This window comes from Pelecanus crispus, chromosome 6 (genome assembly GCF_030463565.1).
Source record: "Pelecanus crispus isolate bPelCri1 chromosome 6, bPelCri1.pri, whole genome shotgun sequence".
NCBI classification, from domain to species: Eukaryota; Metazoa; Chordata; class Aves; order Pelecaniformes; family Pelecanidae; genus Pelecanus; species Pelecanus crispus.
In genome coordinates, this window is record NC_134648.1 from 71674157 (window position 1) to 71691879 (window position 17723).

At 54.6% G+C, this 17723-nt stretch overlaps 1 protein-coding gene across 2 annotated transcripts in view; it reads left to right on the top strand.

The window, feature by feature from the left end:
* The window catches only part of TRIM9 (tripartite motif containing 9), a 75939-nt gene that overhangs the window by 40330 nt on the left and 17886 nt on the right, over positions 1-17723 (top strand). For both annotated transcript variants that reach the window (XM_075712140.1, XM_075712142.1), the window contains exons 2-5: positions 4148-4243; positions 4712-4834; positions 14698-14808; positions 15399-15552. In XM_075712140.1, the coding sequence (XP_075568255.1) occupies positions 4148-4243; positions 4712-4834; positions 14698-14808; positions 15399-15552 (484 nt within the window). The remainder of the gene's footprint in view (positions 1-4147; positions 4244-4711; positions 4835-14697; positions 14809-15398; positions 15553-17723) is intronic.

Here is a 17723-nt window from a genome sequence, read left to right on the forward strand (position 1 = left end):
TTTCATAGAGCCTGCTCAGCCGTACTGAGGCACCAGCCTTCTGCACCCGACTGTGCTCACCCGTGCTCTGGGACAAGGGAGAATCAAAGAGTGACAGAAATCCCTTTGTCAGCCGTGCCTGGGAAGGAGGGTTACAGAGCTATTAGCGAGCACAAAGAGGGGATGGAGTCTCTCCTCAGTGCTCCGGGGACAGAGATTTAAATGCTTAGCTCCCATTAATGCTAATGTGAATTACAGAGGTCTCTTCTTACTGCCTTGAAACAAGAGCATTGAAAAAGAGGCCAGCTTTCTGCAAAGAACAAATTCACTTGATTTTAAGACACCGCTAAATGGGGTTTTTCTTCATTTCACACTCATTAATTCCCCTGCCTGTGCTAGCTCGGAGTGGGACTCTGCTCCGGTCCAGCGCATACGAGCTGGCTGGCCCACTGCACGCTGGAGGACGCTGGGTCTCCATCCGCCGTCCCCTGCTCTGGCGGGGGGACAGTGGTCCTGAGAGCAGGGTTCCTGTCCCTGAGAAGCTCCAAAGATTTTGTTTCCCCATGGAGATGCAAAGTGCAATGTTCCAGCTTTTTGCAAGGAGTGGAAATCCCTCCGGCGTGTGTCAGAAATATGAACAGCATCTTGTCTCCTGCGATCTGGTATGGCACCCGCAGGAGACAAGGCTTGAGGTCCTTCCGACCTCTTGCTCTTGCGCAGGGGACTCCTCCTGAGTCTCCATCTCCTGCTCCCTCCATGTTGATCACACATTTATGGGAAACCTGTGACTCTGCCTTCCGTGTCCGGTGATTAAATCCTTCTCTGAAGTGACAGACCACATTAAAGCTTGGGTTTGCTCCAAGGGTCATAGAAGGTACCCGTAGAATTTATGGACCCAATCAGGCATTTAATTTCTCTCCGCAGCCTCTGACTTATTAACATAATAACAGAAACCAGAAGGACTTTGTTTTTCTGTGGCGTACGGTTATGAATCACGTTGTCACTGCGCCTGCAGCGCTGCCCTTAATGAATACATTCAGGCATGCCCGCGAGTCCCTGCACACATTCCCATACGCGCTCCGTTGTCGTATAGCATTAATTAACCTTGTTTAATGGGCTAACCGTGATGGCTTGCAGCTCTGAGTCCCCAGGAGGGTGACTCTTGCCGTGAGCAGCAGGGATGCAGCAGGAGAGCTGGCCAGATGTTTGTTGCAAAGGAAACGTGCCCAGGAACGTGTCTCTGCTCCGGGAGAGCCTCGGCATCATGGGGACTCTTCCTGGAGATGGGCATGAAGCCCATGCTGATGAAAAAACAAACCTTAGAGCTCCCATTTCCATCGAAGAGCCTGTGGCCACCCATTTATAGCAACTTGAAAACACCCCAACTTAGAATCATAGAATGGTTTAGGTTGGAAAAGACCTTGAAGATCATCCAGTCCAACCATTAACCTAACACTGCCAAGTCCAACACTAAACCAATTAAGGGCAGAGTCATAATTTCATGTTTCCTGGCTTGGTGGCTGCATTATTTTTAATGAAAGTAAAACCAGGAATCACTAAGGTTGGAAAGGATCTCTAAGATCATCAGTCCAACCATCAACCCAACACCCCCATGCCCACTAAACCATGTCCCAAAGTGCCACCTCTGCCCGTTTTTTGAGCCCCTCCAGGGATGGGGACCCCACCACCTCTCTGGGCAGCCTGTTCCAATGCTTGACCACTCTTTCCATCAAGAAATTTCTCCCAGTATCCAATCTAAACCTCCCCTGGCGCAGCTTGAGCCCATTTCCTCTCGTCCTATCACTTGTCACTTGGGAGAAGAGCCCGACCCCCCCTCCCTGCCCCCTCCTGCCAGGAGCTGCAGAGAGCGATGAGGTCTCCCCTCAGCCTCCTCTTCTCCAGGCTGAACACCCCCAGCTCCCTCAGCCGCTCCCCACCAGCCCTGTGCTCCAGACCCTGCCCCAGCACAGAATCACAGCTTTGCGCAGGCGATGCTAGCTCTCGCTGCACATCACGGTGAGCTGGGCAGGCCAGTGTCAGCACCCCAATCTCCATGCCAGGGACAAGGGATGGGGCAGGGTGTCCACTGTGCACCTCATCAACCTTATGATTATGGAAAAAATAAGGTTTCCCGACTAGTTCATAAAGCTTCCCCTTGCTCGCAGGCACTGGTGGCATTGAGAACATCTCGAGCAGAGGGAAGGGCTGAGGTGGGGGCGGGGGGGGGGATGCGGTGTGAGACCTCGAGGAGGGAGGCTCTGAAGGAGATGGACCATCTTTTTCGGACTTTCTGTGGCTGCGCCGTGGAAGCCGTTGTGCTGTGGGACTGGGGGTGTCCGGGGTGAAGGAGCTGCACATGGACAGTGCACACTGGCATTGCAGAGCTCTTATTAAATTTTATGAGCACATTTAAAATGCTTTCCCATTAGGAAAGCCTCAAAAGAGTTGTGTTGATATAAAGATCCCCTTTCTGAAACGTATGTTGATAGCAAAAAAAGCCTCCCAAAGACTTTATTAAAGGAAAAAATCCCACCATGCTGCAATTTTAATGAGGAGCTTGTAAACATAAACTCCCACTGATTTTCTCTATTAATTGCCTGCGTTACCAAAGACCAGGGCCCTGCAGCGCTCGGTTCTCCGCAAACCACCTTGCCGGGCTTAAGACATCTTTCTAAATCTGGGAGGGCTGGAGCCGTGTGTGGGCAGCGGAGGGCAAGCGTGGGGCAGGGCGATGGAGGCTTTTGCAGGGGCACAGCGGAGAGGACGAGGCAGGGCTGGGCCATCCCTGCGGCGCGTGGGGCTGCCAGCGCTGCGGGGAGCGGCTCGGGCTCCGACCTCGGCTCTCCTCCAGCCTTTGCTCGGGGAGGGGAGGGAGGAGAGACGGGGAGGCCCTGCTGAGCTGACTTAGCAATCCCATTTTTATGAGAGATGCATTCGCTGATTAGCTCCACATCCTAATGACTCGGGCACAATAAATTACAAAGGAAATGCAGAAATCGCTAGGGTTATATTAACATCTCCTGGGGAAGCAGCAGTAAGGTCATTTTCTGGGCCATTAAATGGTTGCCATTTGTTCGCTACCTCGTCTCTTCGGCAGCAATTCTTTATTCTTTTTTTTCTCGATTTCAGCCCAGCACCATCTCAGCGGGCGCTGCGCTCCGGTGACCTCGTGTCCCTTCCCCACCATCACTCCCCCTGCTCCCCTCTCCCATCTCGCCTCCTCCCTCTCCCCGCGCCGGTGCCCGGGGGAACACGGCACACGGGGCAGGTGCCAGCCCGGTGCCAGCGTCCTGACCACAGCAGGGATGGTCACATTAGGTTTTTGGATATTTGGGGACATCAGCCATCTCCTGGGCCCCCTTCTGTGTCCGCCACAAAGAAAGATCACGCCTCAGAACCTGCGTGGTGTTTGCAGGCTTTTTGCAGCCCACCAAAGAGGCAAAATCTCTCCCAGAGGTAAATTGTCGCGGGTGATTTGCCCAGCTCTTGAGATAATAACTCTTACTGAAATCATGGCAAAAGCGGAAGATTCCCGAGTTAATGTCTGGAAAGTGCCAGGAAAATGAAAAAGCACAAGACATAATCGTTATTACCGTGTTATGCAGCTCAGCTCAGCTGCGGGCACGCGCTCCCACCCTTAGCACCGGAGGAGGAAGGGGCAGTCAGTATTTTGCATGGTGGTAGAGAACCCTGCTTTACCTTAGCTTTCAGGAGGGATTGGGAAATTGGCAGTCTGGTTCAGGTGGCCTGACCTGTGCCCTTTGGCTAATCATCTTCAGCAGACATGGGTCAGATCCTACAGGATTTTTGATGTCTGGCTCCCTGGAGAGCACGGATCCAGGGCAGGTATCGACCGGCTCACTTGGAGACCCAGGATGGATGTGGCTTTTCTCTGATCACCCAGGGAAGCCTGCGGAGGAGGTGGACACTGAATATCTGCTTCCCAAACCCAGGGCATCCGTGCTGATGGCTAACCCTCCTTTTCCTCTCCTTACCCTCAGGGCAGCAGGGGCAGGACACCTCGGCGGGTTGCTGAAGGCTGCGCACCTGGGGAAGGCAGCGCTGGGCTGCAGTCCATCCCCAGCCCAAATCACGCACGCAGCAGCTCCTCCAGCCCAAGGATGAGTCCAGGACATGGAAATGACCCTGCTCTTTCTTCCCCCTACAGAGCCAGCTTTCCCAGGCCCTGAACGGGTTGTCAGACAGAGCCAAGGAAGCAAAAGAGTTCCTGGTCCAACTCCGCAACATGGTGCAGCAAATCCAGGTACTGTGTCTCCTAGCCGAGGAACAGCCCCTTCCCACGGGGATGAGCTGCTCCCTGCAGTCCTCTGCCCCATCACCCCAGCTTGGTTTGGTGGGTGCTCTCCCAAAGGGGCCCACAATTAGCACCTGCCTTTTCATATTACCCCCTGCAGCCCTCCCAAAAACTGCTGCTGCCAAAGCTGCCTGTGTCAGGGAGTGAGCAGCAGAGACCCCAGCCCTTCCCATCTCTGCCGTAGGCAGATCCAAGGATGTGGAAGGATAGACCAAACCTGTTGCTCACCTGCCACCGCCGCATTTGCCATGAGCCAAAGGTGTAAGCACCCCATGCGCTAATGGTACGGATTTGTGTGTTGGGGTGGTGCAGCTGCACATATAAAAATGGCCCATGTGGTATCATTAAAAAAAATCAGGTTTCCCAATTGAAATAGAGACGTGTCCTAGGCTGCGATGCTCTGCTCTTGACCCGCAGGAGAACAGCGTGGAGTTCGAGGCCTGCCTGGTAGCCCAGTGTGACGCCCTCATCGACGCCCTCAACAGAAGGAAAGCCCAGCTGCTCTCCCGGGTCAACAAAGAGCACGAGCACAAGTTGAAGGTGAGCCCCTACCCACCGGCTGGGGTGGTCAGAGAGCTTTCTGCAGGGTTGGCACCCAACGGGGACGAGGACCGTGATGCTATTTGTTGGGGTGAAACGCCGCGGGAGGAGTGGGGAGGTCACTGGGAAGCCACTCTTCTTGCTTTTCACATTAGCTGAATTCCCTTTTGCTGCAGATGCCCAGCCCACTCCCAGCATGACTGGCCCTGAGCAAAGCACTGTGGTTCCCACTGAATTATCCCGTTACTGGGCCAAATCGTAGTCATTAGGTCAGCAGAGCCATGTCTACAGCATCCACAGGCTGGAAAAGGACCTTGTTCATTCCCCACGTTGCTTCCGAGCTACTTGCATGATCCTGCAGGATGCTGAGTGCCTGTAACTTCTGCTGGCTTCAGCTGAAGTCCTGGGGCACTTGGTGTCATGAGATGGCAGTTTTGTCATCAGGCAGGAGCAGGAATTGGGCTGTTTTCTGTGCTTGGTGAGCACCTCATGGCCTCAGGGTGATGGTTGCACTGAGAGGTGAATTGTTGGCATTGGGGGAGCTGAGATGCAGCTCTAGACGTGAGTGTTGAGGTCAGCTGTGAAAACGGTCCTGGTCCTGGCTTGTGTCGTTCCTGCAGACACTACACTGCGTCTTTTCAGCTGGTTTGGGGCTCAGAAGGGAAGCAAAGGGCCAAATCTCACCAGGGACCGGTGGAGTGGGTGTAGCAGTGCCCAGTACCTGTTGGACTGGGTTGCACCCTGGCCATCACTGATAATGGGCCAGCTGAAGCATTTCACACCATCCCCTCGTACTTCCAGGGTCCCTCTTTCAAGGGCATTTCAGTGTTTGGGCTAGAAACATCTGTATCTCTTCTCTGGCTCCATTTCCATCCCCCTGGTCTTGCTTCAGGCCATCCAGGAGGCTCCGAAAGGGATTCCTGGACCTGCCTAAAATGAGGGAGGAAGCCACCAGTCTCCAATCTGTCTGGAGACGATGGGCACCGCCACGCAAGGGCTTGTGAGTGTTTCCATCGGGAGATGGACAATAGCAGCTTTGTAGGACCGAGCCCAGCATCAGTGCTCAGCGTCCGACAATAAAGCGCAACCGCAAACAGGCGTGCCATGCCGCCAGGCTGTCTTCTAGGCGCAGAGAGGACCCCCACTGCCCGGTGGGCTCTCTGTCCCTTTTCCCCTTCAGGGCACGGTTAATTAAACTCTCACAAAGCCAGGCAGCACAAAGCAATTTCCCTGCTCAGCACAACCCACGGAGGCCTTTCACTTTTTGGCTGGAGGAAGGGAACTGCATCCTACGGCTTGCTCTTACTGCATTGCCTATCCCCCCAGCATGTACATCCCACCCCCGTCCACCCTTGTTACCAGCCAGGCTTTCTCATTAGGTAGGCCTGGCCCTTAAAAGAAGAAACAGCACCTGGGTTTCAGACTGGACGCTGTTAAAATCAGCCCACAACACTGGGTGAAGGCACGTCCGTCCCCTCTGCCCTGGGGACAGGGACAGAGAGGGTCTTGCGTGCTTTCGCAAGCTGCAGCGCCCAGGTCATTGCCGCATGGGGCTGTTTCCCCTTTGCTCCCTCGGAGGAACCCCTTGGATAAAGGAAATCATGGCCTTTAGGACAAGAGGAAAAAGCCTCAGGTTGTGCCAGGGGAGGTTTAGATTGGATATTAGGAAAAATTTCTTCACCAAAAGGGTTATCAAGCACTGGAACAGGCTGCCTGGGGAATTGGTTGAGTCCCCATCCCTGGAGGTATTTAAAAGACATGTAGATGTGGCACTTTGGGACATGGTTCAGTGGTGGGCTTGGCAGTGTTAGGTTAGTGGTTGGACTTGATGATCTTAAAGGTCTTTTCTGACCTAAACGATTCTATGATTCTATAAAAGGCAGCACCTGCGGCTCCAGCTGGCCATGGGCCGGGCTGGCCTCGCTCAAAGGGTCAGGGGAACGCAACGAGACATGAAAAGGGAGCAGCATTGTGCCTGGAGCAGCTGCCTCCCGGCGGGACATCACCCCCACTGCCCAAGGCTGGGGCTGGCTGCAGGGGGATAACAAAGCCCCCAGCTTTCTCCCCGAGGCTCTGGAGCACTGGAGGCATTGCAGAGGGAGCGGGAATCCTTCCAGGAGGGATGTCAGAAGGGATGGTGTGCAGGGTGTGAGACTCTGCAGCAGAGGGGCCACCTCCCCACCTCTGCCTGCCCCGTCCGCAGCAATGTGCTGCGTGCTCGATGCTGCCTCTTCCTACATGTGCCCTGGCATGCACTTTGCACTGAATTTGGACCCATGGTGGGTCCTGCTGCGAGGCCATGGGCCTTGCTTTAGAGAACAAGGCTGATGGGGAGCAGCTGAGGGAGCTGGGGGTGTTCAGCCTGGAGAAGAGGAGGCTGAGGGGAGACCTCATCGCTCTCTGCAGCTGCCTGACGGGAGGGGGCAGGGAGGGGGGGTTGGGCTCTTCTCCCAAGTGACAAGCGATAGGACGAGAGGAAATGGGCTCAAGCTGCGCCAGGGGAGGTTTAGATTGGATATTAGGAGGAATTTCTTGACAGAAAGAGTGGTCAAGCATTGGAACAGGCTGCCCAGAGAGGTGGTGGGGTCCCCATCCCTGGAAGTGTTCAAAAAACGGGCATAGATGTGGTGCTTAGGGCCATGGTTTAGTGGGCATGGTGGTGTTGGGATGATGGTTGGGCTGATGGTCTCAGAGGTCCTTTCCAACCTTAGTGATTCCTAGTTTTTACTTTCATTAAAAATAATGCAGCCACCAAGCCAGGAAACATGAAATTATGACTGCCCTTAATTGGTGTAGTGGTGGAGTTGGTAGTGTTAGGTTAATGGTTGGACTGGATGATCTTAAAGGTCTTTTCCAACCTAAACAATTCTGTGATTCTAAGATTCTATGTTCACATTAGGACAGGACAACATTGGCTGCTGGCTTGCAGTGATAGCTTCACCCCCTCCCATAGGAGACCAGTCCAGAGCATCCTAGCCTGGCCCGCATGTCCACCTGCCACTGCTGTGTCCCCAGAGCAAGTCAGCTGAGGAGGAGATGAGCAGATAGATTGGCCAGTGAAACTTAACTGTGCCACCCAGGAGCCCTTTCAGATCCAAACCAGTTGCTCCAGCAGCTGGCACGGAGCCGCAGCGCCCTGGCTGCAGCCGACCTCTCCGTGGGCTGGGAGGTTGGCCATCGTGGCACGGTGTGGCACCGTGTGAGCGAGGAGGAGAGGCACAGAGGGACAGAGCCTGCCCGCTGGCGCGGTGCCGCAGGCGCCTTTCACCGGGGAACCCGAGTTCCCATTCCCGTGTGGCGCCCGGAGTTGAGCTTGGCTCGACTTCGGGACTGACCTACTTTGGCTTGACACATATTTCATGGAGGCAGGCACAAATCCAGGTTTGCCTGTGGGCCAATGTTAATTGCTCCGGAGGGGGAGAGGTCTGGGAGGAAATGAACTTGGAAGGGATGTTTCCCTGGCTTTCCCCAACTTCCCCCTACACTTGGATTCAGATTAAGAACAAGGGCTTTAAAAAAAATAGCATCTGGAGGAGCAGTGGGGCCAGGTGCCCGCTCCACCTCCGGGGCAGATGTCCTTGTCTGTCCTACTCGTCATTGCTGGCCCTGGTTTTCAAGGGAAGATGCCCTACAGCACGGGCCAGTTTGAGCAGGGGACATAGAGGCTTCCCTGCAGTGTTGTCCCAGAAAGAAATCTCTCCTTAATTCACAGTACACATGGACTGAGCTCTGTCTGTGCCTCCTTTAAGCTCTCGGCAGTCATGGACAATTCTGGCCTTCTGGCCTTCAGGTCGTGGGGTGCCTTTGCCCTGGGATTTCGCCATGGTGTTTTGGCTGCAGAGCCCTTGCAGGCAAACAGCGGTTGTCACATTTCCCAGGGGAGCTAATTATATAGGAAATTCTCACCAAGGGCTCCTGTTTGTACCGCCGGATCTCCAGAAATGAATTGCTGGTCCAGGACCCTTCTTCAGGGGTTACAGTCAGGATTTTCCAGGAAGCCCAAGGGAACTTGGTGTCCCCCATTGGATTAGGTCACTGGTGATCAGGACTGGTGTGAAAGGATGAGAAACGGGACAGAAGAACAGATTTTGTTTCCCGTACCGTACCATTTCTGTATGAAACACCAGACAGGACATGCAGGTCACATGAGCTCATCATGAGGTGCATCATTTCCCAAAGATGCTGATACCAATGCCGATCATTTCCCAAAGATGCTGCTTTCCGTTACAAATCCCTCCATATTCTGCATTATTTTCCTCCAGCCGCAGTGTCTGCGCACCTTGGGAAGGGCATTGGCACCAGGAGCTGGGCACTGAGGAGCTCTGCAGAGCTGTGATCGGGCTGCAGGGGATGCCTCTGGTTTTGTGGTGTCCCTCAAGCTTTCCACTCGTTTTACTGAAGAGCTGGATCAAGTCTGTCCTCCATAGCATCTGTCCACATGCCATGTTCTCCAGTGGCTCTGCACTGGAGACCAGCTCTCCATATCGCACCTTCCGCTGCTTGCTGGTGCCTTTGATCAAAACGGGCTTGTGCAAGCCTCCGGGACGTGCCGCTGCCAGCATCACACGGTGTTGTTAACACAGCAGCTCTGCTTTTCCCAGCTCCGGCCTGAGCCTCCTCTCCCAGTAGCAAGACGCAAGTCACCATGGAAACATCCACCTGGAGATGCTCTGCTCAGAGGACGTGTGATTGTGGGATTCGGCACAAACAAGCTGCTGGGATCTGTCCCAGGGATTTTTCCATCTGGGATTTTTCCATCTGGGTTTGCAGCGCTGCGGCGAAGCACAGCAGCACCGCTCCCCGTAACATCACCCTCCGTCCCCGCGGCCGTGCAGGTGGCCGTACCCCGGCCTCGGCGTGCCCGGGGTGAGGAGGTTCTGTGTCCTCCACGTGACATCCCCGGCAGCACGCGTCCCAGGTGCTGTGGAGACGAGGTTCAAGTGAGGTTGAGTGCCTTGAAAACCGGTTATCTACCCAAGAACTAAAAAGAGGAGGAAGGTGAGGAAGACATTTAAGTAGAGATGAGTGTAGATGTTATTGCCTTCTAGGAGCTGTATTAAAATGTAAATTATAGTTAATGTCATCTTACAGGGAAGGAAAGCTCTTGAAATACATTTCCTATTTTAAGGTAGTAGCAAACTGCTGTGAGTGCACAGCAAAAGTCCTTTTTATAGTCTGTAATTAGCAGCCGGGTTCTGGCTGTTGCCTCCTCTGGTACCTAAAGGGAAAAAAAGGCATTTGATAAAAACGACCACAAACATGTACGGAGCTGCCCAAATCCCCTCGCCAGCTGAGCCATTAGCCCTTTCCCAGAAGATGCCACCATTCAGCGAGGTGTGTTACCCGCATTGTTTCAGAAAAGGTTTGTAAACTGTCTACCTCCAGGCAGAATTCATGGCAGCCTGGTTTTCCTGGCGATCTGGTGAATACTGCACGCCTTTTGAGGCCTCCTGAGGCTGCCCCTCAGCCCAGCACAGCCTCATTTGCTTGCACGAGTTAAAGGCTTGAGGAACTTACAAATTTTGCTCTTCATTACTGGGGTAACAGGAGCTGAGGTACCCCAGGGAGTGGAAATCTCTGATGCATGAGCAACCACAGGATGCTTAAGGCCATATGGGAAACTTGTGGGTTTTGCTGGCCCCACTGGTGCTGTCAAAGGTGTGGGAGATGTTTATGTCTTATTTTTAAAACCTTTGATTTCTCTCATCAAAGCGGCTGACAGAGTCTTGCTGTTCCTGTCTGTGTCCCATTTCTCTTGCACGGAGCGCAGAAGCTGTAAAGCCACGAAGCCCCATTAGGTCCCAACCAAAGATCCCTCGTCTTGCCTTGAAAACAGTTGGTTGGTGGTGAAGGGAAACGTGGATTTCTGCTGTCGTAGAATCATAGAATCACAGAATGCTTTGAGTTGGAAGAGACCTTTAGAGCCCACCCAGCCCAACCCCCTGCCATGAGCAGGGACATCTCCAGCCAGCCCAGGGTGCTCAGAGCCCCGTCCAACCTGACCGGGAATGTTTCCAGGGATGGGGCATCGACCGCCTCTCTGGGCAACCTGTGCCAGTGCCTCACCACCCTCAGCGTAAAACATTTCTTCCTTATATCCAGTCTAAATCTATTCTTCTTTAGTTTAAATCCATTACTGCTTGTCCTGTCACAACAGGCCTTGCTAAAAAGCTTGCCCCCACCCTTCCTATGGGCCCCCTCTCAGCACTGCCAGGCCGCACTCAGGTCTCCCCGCAGCCCCCTCCTCTCCAGGCTGAGCACCCCCAGCTCCCCCAGCCTGGCCCCGCAGCAGAGGGGCTCCAGCCCTTGGGTCATGTTGGCTTGCCTGCTGTGTAGACGCTGCAATTAAAACTGCTGTTTCATGCTTTAGTTCTCCAGATGAAGAGGTTCTGGAGCCCCGAAGGGGATCAGAGTTGCAGAAGGGCAGGATCGCTGGGGCTAAGGGTCTGGGCTGGGACGGAGCCACAGCCGCTGCTTTGGGTGCAGTTTCTGAGCACCTAGAGCAGGCTGCCTCCAGTCAGGGTTTTACTTCCATTAAAAAATAATCCAGCCACCAAGCCAGGAAACATGGAATTAATTATTATTTTACCCTTAATTGGTTTAGTAGTGGACTTGGCAGTGTTAGGTTAATGGTTGGACTGGATGATCTTAAAGGTCTTCTCCAACCCAAACGATTCCATGATTGTCTCCAAGGCTGGAGACTCCACAGCCTCGCTGTTCTGGTCTTGGATGACCTTTATGGGAAAAAAAAGCTTTTACTTACATTTAAATGGAATTTCTTGTATCTCAGTTTACACTCACATGCATAAAGATTTACGTAGTCTCGGTGGCAGCCTGCAGCAAGCACTTCCACTCCGGACCAGACCTTTATTAGCCGGGATAATCTGCCAGGAAGCTGGGTAATTACTCAGCCTGGAGCTGCCTGGTGCTGGCCTCACCTCACCCTGCTGCCGGGGAGCGGGCAGGGTAGAGATGCAAAGCCAGGGCTGAGATCCCCATGCCCCAGCTCCCTCCCTTCCAGTACCTGGAAGCCCCGCAGGTCTCACGCTGGCACCGGAGCAGTGGTGGCAGGCCCCCTTGCCTCACCGGTAACCCCATCTCTTGACCAAACGGGTGCCGGGGGAGCCAGCCGAGTGTCCTGGGCTGTCCTGGGACACCCATCCCTGTCTTTGCCAAGCAAATGCTGTTTCTTGGAGGCTCACGTCTGTCTGGCGGTAGCAGATGGCAATTCTGCTGGTAATACTTCGAAAGCATCTACTCGGGCAGGGAGAGGCTCTCAAATTCATTATCCTGGGCAAACCAGACAGAGATTTTAAGCTGCAAAGAAGATAAGAAGATTGTTTTACCAATCCCATCTTTGCTGTCTTCCTGGTGGCATGTGCATTTCCCCGGAGAGGGGTCTCACCTGAAAGAAGGAGGTTGCTTTTCCGGGCATTCAGGGTGTGCTCCCCACTCTCCTATCTGCAGCCCAGCAGGCAGGGAATGCAAAACCTTGCTCTGGCTCGGCAGTTGCAGTTGGGATACGCTCAAACAGCAAGGTTAGAGCCCGCAGGCTGGGCTGATCTCACACTCAGTGGTAACACCACGGTCTGCAGCTGAGAGATCCTACATCCATACGGCCGCCAACCCTTGCGGGAGCGGAACAACCCCCCAGCACCCTCTCTCTGGGTGGAAGAGATCAAATGCAAAGGGCTGCTTTGCATTGCTTGGCCAGGGCTGCAGGTTGCTGCAAGGCTTTGCACCCCTGCTGCACCTTCTGGATGCCACCCTGAAAGGCTGACCGTCCCCACAGAGAAAGGAAGCCCAGGGGCTTGCCCACGCTTTCGGAAGAGATCAGTGTAGGAGTCCAGATCTCCAGGACTAGCTGCTGCCTCTGCTCCATCCCAGCAGACCCATTCCAGTGCACTCAAGTGTTAGAAACTGGCACTGGATTAAGTTTTCCCTTAAGTTTGAGGCCAAAACCAGTGTGTGCCGATCATGCTGCTTGCTAGCCCCGTCTTGGAAGGATCCAGCATCTCTGCAAGCCTCTGTACGCACGTCTGGGTCTAGAGGAGCAATATGGGAGCTCCCCCTGCTGCCTTCTCCGCCCTGCACATGGGGTGCGCTGGTTCCCCAGCACCCGGGCTTGCTCCGGCCTCCCTTTGCCACAGGCTGGAAACATCAGGCTGGGATTGCAAAAAGGAATCTCAGGAGTGGCTCTGCAAAGAGCAACTCCCTAAAAATAAAAGGAGCTGGCTAGGGCAGTGCTTCATAGCATTTCACGGATATGTTGTCCCAAGCTGCAGGACTGGTGATGCGTTTCTTCCTGTTAGGTGATGAAGTAGAGGTGATTAAATTATAATTAAGCAACACACGATGTGATTGATTGCCCTGCAGGAGTCATCACCCCCCTCGAAACCCAGGTTTATTCACCGCAGGAGGCTGACATGCGCTTCGTTGCACCTCCTGGTCCTTTGGACCCTCGGGATGCTCACAGGAGGGGGTGCTCCTCAGCCCGGGATGGTCCTTCAGGCACCGCTGTGCCTATGGAGCAGTGGGCACACAGGCGCTGGGATTCACCGACTGCGGTGCTGAGGACACAACTGTGCCTTCAGAATCGTTAATCGCTGCTTATTGCTGTCTTTTCCATCACACTGCAGCTGCTGATGCGAAGCTCATCTTTTCTGCCTGGAACATCCTGAATAGCTGTGGTCTCTAGAGCTGCATAGCTTTGTTCACTCAGAGTGAAGAACTTTACACAGCTTTAAAGCTCTTCCAGGGGAAAAAAAAAAAAATCTGCCACGGGCACGTTCCTCTAAAGCATAAAATCTCTCTTCCTGAGCTGCTTTGCCAATCTCCCATCCACCACCAGGTCCATCTGTCTGTTCTGCTGAAGAAATCCTGCTGACGCCGGGTGCGGACCTGCACCGTCTCCTTCTGCGGGGATTCAGCGTGAGGGAGCACCTTGCAGTTGCTCTGAGAGGCCAGCCAGCCGTCACATACCGATACCCTCGTGGTATCGGAGCCTGAACCCCATCCTCCCCGCTCTGTTTCAGGGAAGGTCAGCAGAGCCCGCAGGCACCGGCCAAACCACACGCTTGGTTGTACTCCACTGCTGGGATGCTGAAACGCATTCCCCTGCGGGAAGCATCTGTGGGTGCAAGACGACGTGCTTTAGCATGCAGCCTGGGCAGCCCCAAGCAGAGCCTGGCATGCTGTAGGGAGCCCTGTCACAAGGAGTGCAGGATTTATCTCCTCTCACTGGCACACCGCTCCCTCTGAGCTCATCCCCAGACTCCCGCTGCAGCCGGTGGAGAAAATGAGGCAATTCTGCAGCACGGTCCATCTCAGCTGATGGGCAGATGAGCATCTCAAACAGATCATTAGTCAGAAGGGCGGTGCGTTCATTCCTCTTGGAAATGCCAAAATACCAGGCTCGCTCCTCACCCAGGGCAGTTGGGTGCAGCTGCCCCAGAGCCAAGCCCACAGCCCGGCTCCGCGCCGAGGATGGATAGGGCAGCCCCACGGAGGCCTGTGTGTCTATGGAGGTAGGCATTTGCTTCGCATGGAGTTCATAAGCTGTCATTTGGAAGCTGGCTTAATTAAAGACAGAGCAAGGAACTGCCCTACTGCTTTGAATAATTACGTGGGCTAGTAATTTTGAGTGAAACAAGGCTTCTTGTTGTTCACCAGGTTTTCAAAGATCTGGAATTTGGTGTATGACTCCTGGCCGGTTCTGCCTTTTTCTCTTCCTTTGAGTCTTTGCCTCCCTTCACGTTGCCCTGACCCCGTCCCTGTGCCCACGCAGCACAGAAGCCTGTTTGCTCCCCGTCTCCCAAAACGCCGCAGCTCCAAGCAACGCTTGTCTCTTTGTCCCATTGCAGGTGGTACGAGACCAGATTTCTCACTGCACGGTCAAGCTGCGCCAGACCACGGGCCTGATGGAGTACTGCCTGGAGGTCATCAAGGAGAACGACCCCAGCGGCTTCCTGCAGGTTGGTGTGGAGCTGCTCACGTCTGGGCTACGAGGGGAGCGGGAAAGGCGTTGCACAGACGAGGGCCCTGGGGTAACACAGCAGAGTTGGGGGAGTTACACCAAGGATGATGTCCCCAGCTTTTCCAGCCATAAAATCAAGGGTCAACCTCTCATCGCCTCCAAGTCATGGCAGGACAGAAGCAGAACCAGCCCAGGGACGTTTCTTTCTTTGACCGGAGGAATAGAGGGTTGCAGCAGATGGTGGTGTATCTCTGGAGCAGTGATTGTAACGTGCTGTCCCGTGGTTTTCCAGTGAGAGACGGACGTACAGCACTTGAGAACTGCATCCCACCCTTCATTCCTGGGCTGGTCCCTTTGGTACTAGGCCCTGCCTTGAAAACAGTCCCCAAAGCTCCTGGGGTCCCTCTGGCAATCCCAGCCTGCAGCAAAGGGTGATGCTAGAAACCCCGGGTGATGGCCCAGCCTTTGGCAGTCAGGGACAGAAGTGGCAGCCTGGGAGGCGCAGGGAAGGTGGAGAGCAGGGGAGGGACAAGGCACGGCACACAGCCCAGGTGGCCCGCAGTAGCTGAGGCTGCTCCTTGCCACCAGATCTCCGACGCTCTCATCAGGAGAGTGCACCTAACCGAGGACCAGTGGGGAAAGGGGACGCTCACACCCCGGATGACCACGGACTTCGACCTGAACCTTGACAACGCCCCTCTGCTGCAGTCCATCCACCAGCTCGACTTCGTGCAGATGAAAGGTAAGAATATTTCCAGTGCCTTTCAAAAACCTGCTCATGCTGAGTGCTTCTGTGCAACTCATCACAGGGAAGGGGCAGCAGAGGACAGCTTCTCATCTGCTCCCAGCGAGGTCGGGCACCCCAGACCCAGAGTTGTGCCCGTTCTTGCGTCTTTTGCACCCCTCTGCCTCCCTGTCTCTGCTCCCTGGGCAGCCTTGTGCCAGATCGAGGTGCCAGGAGCTTGGTTTTGCCTGGCAGTGCTTTAGAAAGTGCTCTGCAGTGCCAGGAGAGCCAGGCTGCTCCCTGCTCAGCTGGTGGAGGTTGGGACCAGGGACTTGGGAGCAGCACAAGGCACTTCCCAAACCTCCGCTCACACACGCTGGCTTGCTCAGCGCTGAGCAGCGTCTGGCACCGGCCAGCTAGTGAGCTGCCTGCTGTGGGCAGCCACCTTGTCCCTCCAAACACAAAGGCACAAAGAGCGACACCGCTTAGCTCGAGGTCTTTCCTCCCTCCCTTCTCCTCCCTGTTGTTTTAGACCTTCGTTTCAATTTTAATTTCCTCCTCGTTCTCCGTTCCCTCTGTGCTCTCGCTCCCGTACCACGGAGAGCCGCTGCATTTGCATCGCTTTGCAGGAAGCAGAGCGCCGCTGCAACCTGTGAGCAATTTGCAACTCAGCAAGCCCTGGGAAGCCGACAGAAGATGCAAATAGGCTGTGACGCAGGGAACTCAGGAGGACGTTGAACGTAGGCCTGTACCTTCGGCTGGTGCAAATGAGCTGCCTGGGGGAAAGGCCACCAGCTGCGGGTCTCGCATGGCTCTTCGTTGCCATCACGGCTGGATTTCCTGACCCAGGAGCCATTTGCACACACCAGCGTTTCTCGGCGGTCAGACACAGGAAGGCTGTTGACCACACGCTTCCTCTGTAACGATAACGAGTGTCTTCAATTAATGGCCCTGCTGGTATTTGCTGCAGCGAGAGGGGTGCGTTGGGCACGGCTGCTGGGAGCGCTCGTTGTTGCTCATCGTTAGCCAGGCCATTAATTTGAAGTGTCAGTAATGTTTTTTGATAGACAGGCGAGCCAAACCCAGGGAGGGCTGTATTACTGGTTTGCTTACACACAAGTCACGGAGACGGTAGCGTGTTCCTGCCCTGCCTTCTTTCAATTTAGCCCGGAGGGTTATTTTTAATTAACAAGAGCAAATCTGCTGCTAGTTTAGCTGCCCGCCCTCCTCTGTGGAGGCAGGACAGAGCTGACACAGGCTGTCCTCTCGTCTCACTCTCCCTGTGGAAATAAGTTGATGTTTTATAGACTTTGCAGGAGGTTGGTTTTGGATCCCAAACACGTCTCGCAGCACCGAGGGAGGCAGGGCAACACCAAAGGTCTCGATAAAGAGCAGAGGTGAGCAATAGGTACAGGGCATCCCACATCCATTGCCAGCACGTGCTGGGCAGGAGCAGCATCCCTTCTGCTGTGTTAGCTGTAACGCCAGGTCTTTCCCCCCTCGGTTTCTCCAGGCCCTCAGCCTGGCGGTTCCTGCTGAGGATCTGACCCAGGAGGTGGAGGATTCGCAGTGGGAGGTGGTAAATGGTGAACCTTTGCCAGCAAGTCCATCTTTGTTCTCCCAGGCGTCCGTGGCTCCTCCACATCTTGTCTGGATTCTCCATGTGTTTTTTTCACTGGCTCTTGTCAGACTTTAGGCAGTGAGGATGAGGATGGAGGATGAGCCAGCTCTGTTGAGAGGAGGTTTGGGAGGGCTCTCCCTGTCCATGGGATGGGATGTGGCAGTGGACATCCCCCTTCCCTGTCATGCTGTCTCCCCTCCATGCTTTGCAGAATAGAAGCAGGCCCCGTTACACACCTGCAGATACCCAAATACAGCAGCTGGAGCAGAAAAAGCCCTGACAGTGCTTTATGTCCCCTGTGTCATCCAAAGGGACCTGGACAAGCTGGAGAGGTGTGTGAACCTCATGAGGTTCAACAAGGCCAAGTGCAAGGTCCTGCACCTGGGTCAGGGCAACCCCCGGCATCAACACAGGCTGGGGGTGAAGGGATGGAGAGCAGCCCTGCGGAGAAGGACTTGGGGGTACTGGGGGGTGAAAAGCTGAACATGAGCCGGCAATGTGCGCTGGCAGCCCAGAAAGCCAACCCCATCCCGGGCTGCATCCCCAGCAGCGTGGGCAGCGGGGCGAG